Consider the following 10,161-nt stretch of genomic DNA (forward strand, 5'->3'; position numbering starts at 1 on the left):
CAGTCGTCAGCTGGTCAACGACCACGAGTGGTCAATCAGCAAACAATACCTCCTACCGATCTTCAAGCTCTTCGGCACCCCGGAGATAGATGCGTTTGCATCCCCATCCAATGCCCAGTGCATCCGCTTCTACATGAGAGGACCCCCGTCACATCTCTCCTTAGGGGACGCCTTTCTCCAATCCTGGAAGGGAGCGCTTCACTATCTCTTTCCTCCCATTCCTCTCATAACGAAAGTCCTGCAGAAGATACAAGTGGATCACACCAACTGTATCCTAATAACTCCTTGGTGGCCTCGTCAACCCTGGTTCACCACCGTCTTGCTCCTGTCCAACAACACATTCCTTCACCTCCCTCAAGTACAGGACCTGTTATCCCAACAGCACGGCAAAGTCTGGCACCACAACCCAGCGACGCTGAAACTGACGGCCTGGAAAATCAGTTTTTAGACTTTCCTCATGACGTCCGTCACATCCTAGTGAATTCCAGGAAGCCTTCCACCAGAAAGTCCTACTCATTAAAGTGGAAACGTTTCTCCATCTATGCTTCCAAGAATAATTTTGACCCTGCCCGAGCTACCATCTCTCAGGTTCTATCCTACACTCTCCAGCTTTCCAAGGCTGGACTTTCCTACTCCTCTCTGAAGGTCCATCTTGCAGCAATATCGGCTTTCCACCCTCGCATCGAAGGCGTGACAGTTTTCTCCCACCACGCTACAAAAGCTTTCCTCAAGGGCATTATTCGCCTACACCCCCCAACTAGACAAATCCTACCGACTTGGAGCTCTCTCTCTCGTATTAAGCCAGCTCATGAAGCCTCCCTTCGAGCCTATGGCATCTATCCCACTCCAGCTGCTGTCCTGGAAAACGGCGCTATTAACTGCACTCACTACAGGCAAAAGAGCCAGTGACATTTGTGCACTCAGGGCAGACTCATCGTACACCACTTTCCATCATGACAGAGTGGTTCTCCGCCCTGATCCCGCCTTCCTGCCTAAAGTCGTCTCACCCTTTCATCTAGGGAGACCCTCAACCCTTCCGGCCTTTTTCCAACATCCTTCGGATGCAGGTCAACAGGCGTTACACAACCTGGACGCACGTAGAGCCCTTGCCTTTTATATAGACAGGACTCGACAATTTCGTAAAGTTCCAAGTCTCTTTGTGGCTTATGCAACTCATAACAAGGGCAGTAAAATATCTACCCAAAGACTTTCAAAGTGGGTTATCGCTGCCATTGAACTATGCTACCAGTTAGCGAAACAGCCAGTCCCGGAGCACATAAGAGCTCACTCCACCAGAGCCGTCGCTACCTCGTCAGCCTTCCTGAGGGGCGTCCCACTAGAGGACATCTGTGCTGCTGCAGTTTGGTCCTCCCCATCTACCTTCGCCTCGCACTACGCACTCGATGTTCGTGCCAGGCGTGATTCATCGTTCGGGCAGGCTGTGCTACGTTCCATCTTTGACTGAGTGGTTCTCCACACTTTACCGTGAGTACCTCACTCTCTGTTACCTTTCTTAACCAAATTTATCTTGCAGATCCAGCACCCTCCTCCTGATGGAATAGCTCGCTAATCACCCATATGTGGGACTGCACAGAGACCACGATGAAGATGGACAGGTTTCTTACCTGTAACTGATGATCTTCGAGTGGTCATCTGTGCAGTCACACATACCCACCCAGCCTTCCCCGCTGCTGGACACTTCTCAACTTTAATTTTCCACCTTTTCGGCGGCGGCAAGAAACTGAGTGGGCTAGCGCCTCCCCCTCGTCCAGGCATGCGCAGACGGTGCCTCCTCCCCAGGACGAGGAGAAGGCGCGCCAAATTTAACGCTTAAAGATTGCTTTGAATTCTCCGAGGTCGGGCCCGATCCTGCGGATTACCCATATGTGTGACTGCACAGATGACCACTCGAAGATCATCAGTTACAGGTAAGAAACCTGTCCTTTCTCTTTCTTTTGCATGCTTTAAGGGACAGAGATAACGTCACCCTTCTGTGAAAACAACTGGGGAAATATTATTCAAAAAAGAGCAGTGGCTGGAAATGCATTGGGCATTTTAAAAAATATTTTGTTGGGGAGTTTTGTACCTGGAGCAGCCCCGTGGCGCAGAGTGTTAAAGCAGCAGTACTGCAGTACTGTGATCTGAACTCTCTGCTCACGACCTGAGTTCGATTCTGGCGGAAGCTGGGTTCAGGTAGCCGGCCCAAGGTTGACTCACCCTTCCATCCTTCCGAGGTCGGTAAAATGAGTACTCAGCTTGTTGGGGTGAAAGTGTAAAAGACTCGGGAAGGCAATGGCAAACCACCCCGTAAAAAAGTCTGCCGTGAAAACGTGAAAGCAACGTCACCCCAGAGTGGGAAACGACTGGAGCTTGCTTGCACAGGGGTCCTTTCCTTTGCTGTCATCAGCATGGCCCCCAAAGCAGCCAAATCAATTTCCCTAGCACTTCTGGATGATTTTGAGCAGGTCTCTGGACAGGCAGCTTGTGAATTTCCTAAATGAATAAGCATCTTCCTATTTATCCAAGGTATGCACCAGAGGGACAGTGATAAAACTGAGCTAGCAGCCTAACTGAGGGGACATGTATAGGTGACAGGCAGTGTTGACCAGTTTGGAAGAAATCAGGAAAGACATTTTTGAAACAGTTTGCAAAGCAGTCAACCTATAATAGAACCAGTGTGTTCATTACCTTTAATGCCTGAAGGTTATCTATTCCTCTGAGGCCCTAAGGCTAAGGGGGTCTGCTGTACCTATGTGAGGCTGCTTGTGAAAGGGTCTGGAAAAGTTAGGTGGTTTGGAATGTAAATGTCAGTGTGTTACTGGGGGCTGCAGAGAGCCAATTACTCTGTCTCTGAAAAAACTGCACTGCTTAACAGTTAACTTTCTAGGCCCAGCTCAAAATGCTGGTTTTGTCTTTTGAAAGTCCTGCATGATCTAGAAGAGGATTCATGAATAGCCATACAAGAAAGGGCCTTTTTGGTGGCAGCACCAGGATAATATACACTCTTTGGGGAAATCCAGGGCTTTTTTTCTGAGCAGGAACACACAGAAACTCAGTTTTGACTGGCTTGGCAGGGGGTGTGACCTAATATGCAAATGAGCTCCTGCTGTTTCTACCAGAAAAGCCCTGGGTGAAACAATGGTGATGCCACGAGTGTGGCTTAATATGCAAATGAGTTCCTGCTGGGCTTTTTCTACAAAAAAAAGCATTGGGGAAATCCATAGCTGGTATTCAGAATCAGGAGGCAGGTGAAAAGAGTGCTTTCAGAGGACTTTTGTGTTTGGAAAGTGTACTGCTGTTACAGGCTTTTGTTTGTTTTGTTGTTGTAGTTTAATTCTGATACATAGAATCCCTAAGGTTCCTAGTATCTTACATATTTTGAGCCCTGACTTGGGTGACCCAGGATAGCCTGATCTCATCAGATCTTGGAAACTAAGCAGGGTCAGTTCTCATTGGTACTTGGATGGGAAGACTGCCAAGGAACTCAAGGGTTGTGACAAATAGGCAGGCAATTGGCAAACTGCTTCTGAACCTCTCTTGCTGTAAAAACTCTATGGGGACTTCCATACGTCAGCTGTGACTTTATGGTACTTTCCACCAAGATGGAGATTTTGAACCATGGACCTGCATCAGAGCAAAAGTAAGATGTGGATATTGTCAATGTCCTCCCTCTTTTCTTACTTCCGCCTGTTTTCTGCCTCTCCTCCCCATTTCTGGGACCTCTACAATGTACTTGGTTGTTTTTTAAGCTTCCATTTTCCTTGGGAGTGAAGGGGAGGGGGTGGGGTGGAATGTGGTATGGTTGGGAACCAGTAGAGATTGTCATCTGGCCCACAGTGCGGTTTTGTTTGCTTGTTTGTTTAGGGAATGTACCTGTTGCCTCTCCATAGCCCTGTTCAACTTTGCAGCTTACAAATAAAAACAATGTCATAAATTCATATAATTTATAAATATGAAAAGCTACTATTATGTTTTCAGTGTTAAACTTTAGTATGTTACTTATGAGCTCACAGGGTACAACTGGCCACAAGAACCCAGAGTTACTTCCACTGTTATCTAAAAGAATGTGTCTTAGCTACAGGCAGGGAAGTAATAGTTCATTAACAGCAGGATGAGGACTTACCATTTCGCGATAGAAATCAGAAAAAGGCCCTCCTATAAAGGACTGGATTTTGAGAATTTGGAAAATGGCGTTCAGGTTTAAATTATAACGTACTAGCAGAGAAGTCTTGAGTATGGATAATGTAAAAAACCAGATAAAATCACTGAGGAAGGATCAGTTTTTGAAATGGCATGGAATGGTAAAGTTAGAGGTGAGATTAGACCTTATATATTCTTTTTTAATTCTGTAAAATAACTTTTTAAAAAATTACTATGTAAAATACATTAAATAAAATATGTGCTCTTCAATTAATTACTGTTTTAGCAGGTCAAAATGCAGTTATATTTACTTGTGAAAATAGAAATGTGTTCTGTGCTCTTTAGAGTCTGGAGCCAGTTGATTATATGGTTCAGGGGTGGCCAATGGTAGCTCTCCCGATGTTTTTTGCCTACAACTCCCATCAGCCCCAGCCAGCATGGCCAATGACTGGGGCTGATGGGAGTTATAGGCAAAAAACATCTGGAGAGCTACCGTTGGCCACCCCGATATAGTTGAATTCATACCCAGGAAATCTTTTGCCCCGAGTTTTCTTGAAAGCATCCAAAGACTAAAGTTCTGTGTTTTCCTGAGCAGGCTGCGGCCCATTTTTAGCCATTTCCATAGTAATGTACACAAGCTATACTGGCCTCTAGTGTCAGCAAAGGGTTCATTGAAGTTTCAAAATGACCAAACTTGTCTTTGTTCAAAACAAAGTTTCATTTATTGATTACAACAATGTTACTCTCTACATGGATTCATTGAAACTGATAACAGATAGCTCGAACCACTGGCATTTATGGATACACTTCAAAGGCTTGGGCTTTAAACTACTTCTCATAATAAAACTACAGTTGTCCCTGCAAGTAACACTTTCACACGCCTGCTTATCTTGTACCGGTGATGGTTGCATTCTCCCCCCTGGTGATGTCCTTGCTTTGCTCGGGAGGCGCCAGAGAAGCGAGCTTGGCGCTCTGCACTTCAAAGGCTTTACAGGCCTTTGGAGTTTTGGCATCTTTCATTCCCACCCCTCCTCTTTCTCTTGCAGGGCACAGTATTAGTGACATAGTATTTTATTCAGCAATGGTGTTAGTAAGCATAGAATAAACATGACCATAAGCATCAATAACTTCAATGAAGCGTGGCCTGACAACTAGTTGTAGAAAAGAGCAAGAGTCCAGTAGCAACTTAAAGACTAACAGAATTTTTGGCAGGGAAAGAGCTTTCACGAATCTTGCTCTTTTTTACTGCTACAGACTAACAGACGAACACAGCTTGATTTACCTCCAGTTGAAAGCATGAGCTCACTTTCCTCTCTTTCATTTAAATATTGTCCTTTTGGCAGACTGGTTCAGTTTTCCTCATATACAGTTTCTCTTCTAACGTTTGTAAATGCTTGTCTGAATTTGTCAACAGTTTCGCTGAACTTTCACGTCAGTCTCCACTGGGGTTTACTACCATTAATTTCCCTTTCTGCATCTACAGTGTGTGACTTGATCGCTTTCTGTGTCTTTCTTTTTTAAAAGGCGCTTCCTCAAGGATACCTCATCCAGGACAAAGTGGTTACAATAAAAAAAGAGCAAAAAGAATCTCTAGGAATAACAATTGGAGGTGGAAGAGACAGTAAACATAGGCTCCCTGTTTATGTGACCAGCGTTCAACCTGTCGGGTGCCTATTCAGGGATGGTAGAATTAAGAAAGGTGAGATACCTCCATCCTTCAGCTTGATTCCCTAGCATTTTGTTCCCTGGTAAAACCATGGCTGTCGAAATGGTGACACTGCAGAAGCATTATAGCAAGAGACTTACATTTTATTCTTTATTTGTACTACAGGAGATGTACTTCTGAGTATCAATAATATTGATTTGACTCACCTAAACTACAATGAAGCTGTCTCTGCCTTGAAATTGAATGCTGCATTGCACACAGTGGTGCTGAAAGCCCTGGAGATCACAGTGCCAGAAAAGTCGTTTGAGTCACCAGAGATTCCAGAAAGCAGAGAAAGCGGGTTTGGGTGGGCTAGCTGGACTCCTCTGTGGGTCAGGTGGCTTGGATTGCCTAGGTAAGTTTGTCTGCTCTGGTGATATGGAATTGCACTAGGGTGCCGTTTTCATCTGGGGTTGGTTGAGGTGGTCCAGTTGTTTGTTTGGCATAGCTCCCTGATATTTTGGGTGGTCATCTTATCAATAAGACCAAGTGTTTAAACCATTCTGCTTTTGAAATGAGAAGATTAAAAAGAGTCCTGAAATTTCTTCCAGGTCAGTGAATGGCTTTATTTAGATATCATTTCAGACAATAATTAGGGAAGCTTAATTATGGTAGGTGACATCTCAATTGATAAACTGTGGTTGATACCTATTTAGGCTGCTGCACAAAACTGAGCACTGAGGTGGAAGATCAAAGTTGGCACTGGCTCTTCATCATAGCTGAGGTCATGATCTAGGCTATGCTTTAGAGGCCTGTGGGCCTAGGAAAGCCAACCTCCAGCAAGCTGGGTACTCGTTTTATCGACCTCAGAAGGATGGAAGGCTGAGTCAACGTGGAGCCGGATACCTGAACCAGCTTCCGCTGGGATCAAACTCAGGTCGTGAGCAGAGGGCCCCAACTACAGTACTGCAGCTTTACAACTCTGCACCACGGGGCTCTAATTAAGATCATTGGATGCATATAACAAACAATTTACAAAAACAATACATAATATGCTAGGTATTAAGAATTAAGAAGAAGCCTACAATTCATTCTACTAGGCAAAAAAAGAAATATTCCCAAAGAATTCCAAAACTGGGGCCTAAAGCAAATAATAGGAAAGGAAAGGTTCCCTGTGCAAGCACCAGTCGTTTCCGACTCTGGGGTGACACTGCTTTCACAACGTTTTCACGGCAGGCTTTTTCCGGGGTGGTTTACCATTGCTTCCCCCAGTCTTTTACACTTTTCCCCCAGCGAGCTGGGTACTCATTTTACCGACCTTGGAAGGATGGCAGGGTGAGTCAACCTTGGGCCGGCTACCTGAATCCAGCTTCCGCCGGAGTCGAATTCAGGTCGTGAGCAGAGAGTTCAGACCACAGTACTGCAGTACTGCTGCTTTACCACTCTGTGCCATGGGGCTGCTAAGCAAATAATAATCTATGGCCAAATCAGTATCATTTTCGAAGGGTTATCCGTTGTCTTACCCATTACATACTGGTCCCATAACTTATCATACCACATTTCAATCGTGGGGGTTTCGAATTTTTAGCAATCATCATACGAGCTTTCGCCAACATTGTCAAGATTAAAGATTTCTGAACTTTACTCACCAATTTATCAGGCCAGATATAAAATAAAAACAGTTTAATATCTACTGGAATGGTTAGATCGAATATAAGTTTTATTTGCTCTACCATTTTATTCTAAAAGTTTGACACTGTTGGACATTCCCACCACGTATGATACGGGGATTTTGTAAACCCTAAAACTAGTCTCTGCTGCTTTTAATTCTAATTTATTAGACCTTGTAATCATAGAGAAGATCTGGTTAAGGAGGTTGGAACTAAACTCACTGCTAAGGTCAGGTCACTGTCTTCTCAGAGTGGGTGGTGACATTTGCTTCCACACACACAAGGCAAGCCTTTATTGGAATATATAAAAATATAAAGTAGAGGGTCAGGCAGGTTACAGATTAGGAGAGTACAGAGTGCATACAGAATAAAATTAGGATTACAAGATATAAACAAGGTAGCAACATAGTAAAGCCTGATACTACTACTATAAAGAAACTTTGCTACTATTTCAGTTATTTCTGAATCAAAACTATCAAGCAGGAAAAGAACCTTAAAATTATCTGGAGTCTCTAAAATTTGGGCTAATATGGGATATAGAAGATGCCGGCGGGGCACCAAATAGAGAAGACACTGGAGAAGAACATGGGCGACAGTCTCAACACAATCCATTTTACATGAACAGTACCTACTCAAATAGGGAGCCCCTTGAAATCTGCCAGATGAAATGGCTGACAGAAGGGCATTGAATCTGGCCAAGGAAAAGGCTCTGCGCAGATTTGGAGCTAGAAGTTGATAGTTGGAAGATTTACATTCGGAACAATCCCTAAGTTTAGGGGAGAAGAGGTTCTGTTGGCAAGACTATAGAGAGTTTGAAGCTTTGAGCCCAGTAGACTAGATTTTATTTTTTTAAAAAGCCTCAGACTCAGAGAGCAAGGATAAGGATTCTAAAGATAGATTGAGGGCACTTATTTTCACTTCAGGGTATGATAGCCGGCTAGAATGATCAGATTCAGAAAGTAGCTGGTTCAGAAAACTAACCGGGTCAGAGTTGAAATGGAGTTGTAACCAGAATTTAATAGTATGGCCAATAAATTCTGATTGCACTCCAAACATAAAGTGGCATAAGGAACACACATAGGTACCCCGTGATCTTTCTCAAAAAGATAGAATGGACACATTCAACTGAAATGTCGCTTGTGTCAATCCGGAGAGGTACCTCATACAGTAATTGTATTCTAGTTTTAGCTTTAAAGGCCTTAAGTGCTGTTGACACATAACGATTGCCTCTATCAGAGAAATAAAAGAAGGATATTGCTGCACCACTAACTTTAGCTACATTAATAGCCATTCTGTGATAGTAGGTCCAAGTAGTGTTGGACTGAAAATAGATGCCCAGGTATTTGAAACGCTTAACCTGTTCAAGTTTGTTACCACTAATAGTTCATTTATATGATTTTCGGGAACAAGGAAAGACCAATACATTTGTTTTTTCATAGTTCAGCTCCAGTCTGTTAATCACACAATATTCGTGACAGCAATTCAATAAGAGTTTTAATCCAACATGAGAGGTAGGCAAAAGAACTGTATCATCTGCATATAATAACATGGGAATATGAGCAGAACCAAGTCTAGGGCTGCGGCCATCAACTAGAGACAAGAAGGGGACAAGATCATTTTGAAAAAGATTAAACAAATGGGGGGCTAAAATGCACCCCTGCTTAACCCCTTTCCCAGTGAAGATCTTTGGGGAGGCATTTCCTTCCAACAAAGGTGGGGACTGGATTACAGTGGCCTGCCACAGTAGGCTAATGAATCCAGTCCAATCCATAACCTCTTATCCTTCCTCGATACAGCCCTCGCATTACCAAAAAATTGAGGGAACTGGGAGAAATCTAGAGCACTGTTGGTGGAAAACACTTGCCCAGAGAGCTCGTTTGGAAGATTACAAAGTGGTGGTGATAAGTGTTGATTCTTTGCAGCTGTTGCATCTGCTGAATTTCATCCATCTAGATAATTTAGTGTAATTTGTAGTTGATTGACTTCTAGGACATAGTTCAACTGACATGGACCCAGTGATATATATATATTTACCTTTTGCAAGATACTTTGCAAATAAAAGTTGACCCGATCCGATGTGGTCTCTGGTTTTGATTGCAGATCAGGCAGCGGAGGCTCTGTCTAGTCAAGTTATTATAGATAGATTCAGAATGAGAGGGTGGATGCTGACATGGTCATGGTCCACGTTCCTTGTCCTTCTTGACGTATGAAAACATGCAGGGGGGAAAGTTGGGATTTCATTTTCTAAAGTGTTAAATACGTTCCTGACTGAGAGAATTGTCCTGGGTCTGTTGAAGGAGGCAGTCATTAAAGAAGGTCGTAATAACTGCAGGTCAGAGTTTAACATACCATTTTTGGTATATTGAAATTGGCAAGCAAACTCCATGAAGATAGATCAAGATGGGGAGCCGTGTTAGTCTGTCTGTAGCAGCAGAAAAGAGCAGGAGTCCCGGAGCACCTTCAAGACTAACAACATTTGTGGCTGCAGGGGAGGAGCTTTCGGGAGTCACAGTGACCCACAAAAGCTCACACCCTGCCCCAAATTTTGCTAGTTTTTAAGGTGCTACTGGAGTCTTCAACTAATCTTATCTGAGAAAAACCAGGTTTGATTCCCCACTTCTCCACTTGCAGTTGCTGGAATGGCCTTGGGTCAGCCATAGCTCTCACAGAATTGTCCTTGAAAGCGCCGGTTCTGTCAGAGCTCTC

General features: G+C 43.9%; 1 protein-coding gene across 1 annotated transcript in view; it reads left to right on the forward strand.

The window, feature by feature from the left end:
- LOC132579238 (ligand of Numb protein X 2-like) overlaps window positions 1–10,161 on the forward strand; it is an 83,325-nt gene that overhangs the window by 68,034 nt on the left and 5,130 nt on the right. The window contains exons 7-8 of the mRNA XM_060249475.1: window positions 5,665–5,839; window positions 5,972–6,200. Coding sequence (XP_060105458.1) covers window positions 5,665–5,839; window positions 5,972–6,200 — 404 coding nt within the window. The remainder of the gene's footprint in view (window positions 1–5,664; window positions 5,840–5,971; window positions 6,201–10,161) is intronic.

This window comes from Heteronotia binoei, chromosome 11, assembly GCF_032191835.1.
Source record: "Heteronotia binoei isolate CCM8104 ecotype False Entrance Well chromosome 11, APGP_CSIRO_Hbin_v1, whole genome shotgun sequence".
NCBI classification, from domain to species: Eukaryota; Metazoa; Chordata; class Lepidosauria; order Squamata; family Gekkonidae; genus Heteronotia; species Heteronotia binoei.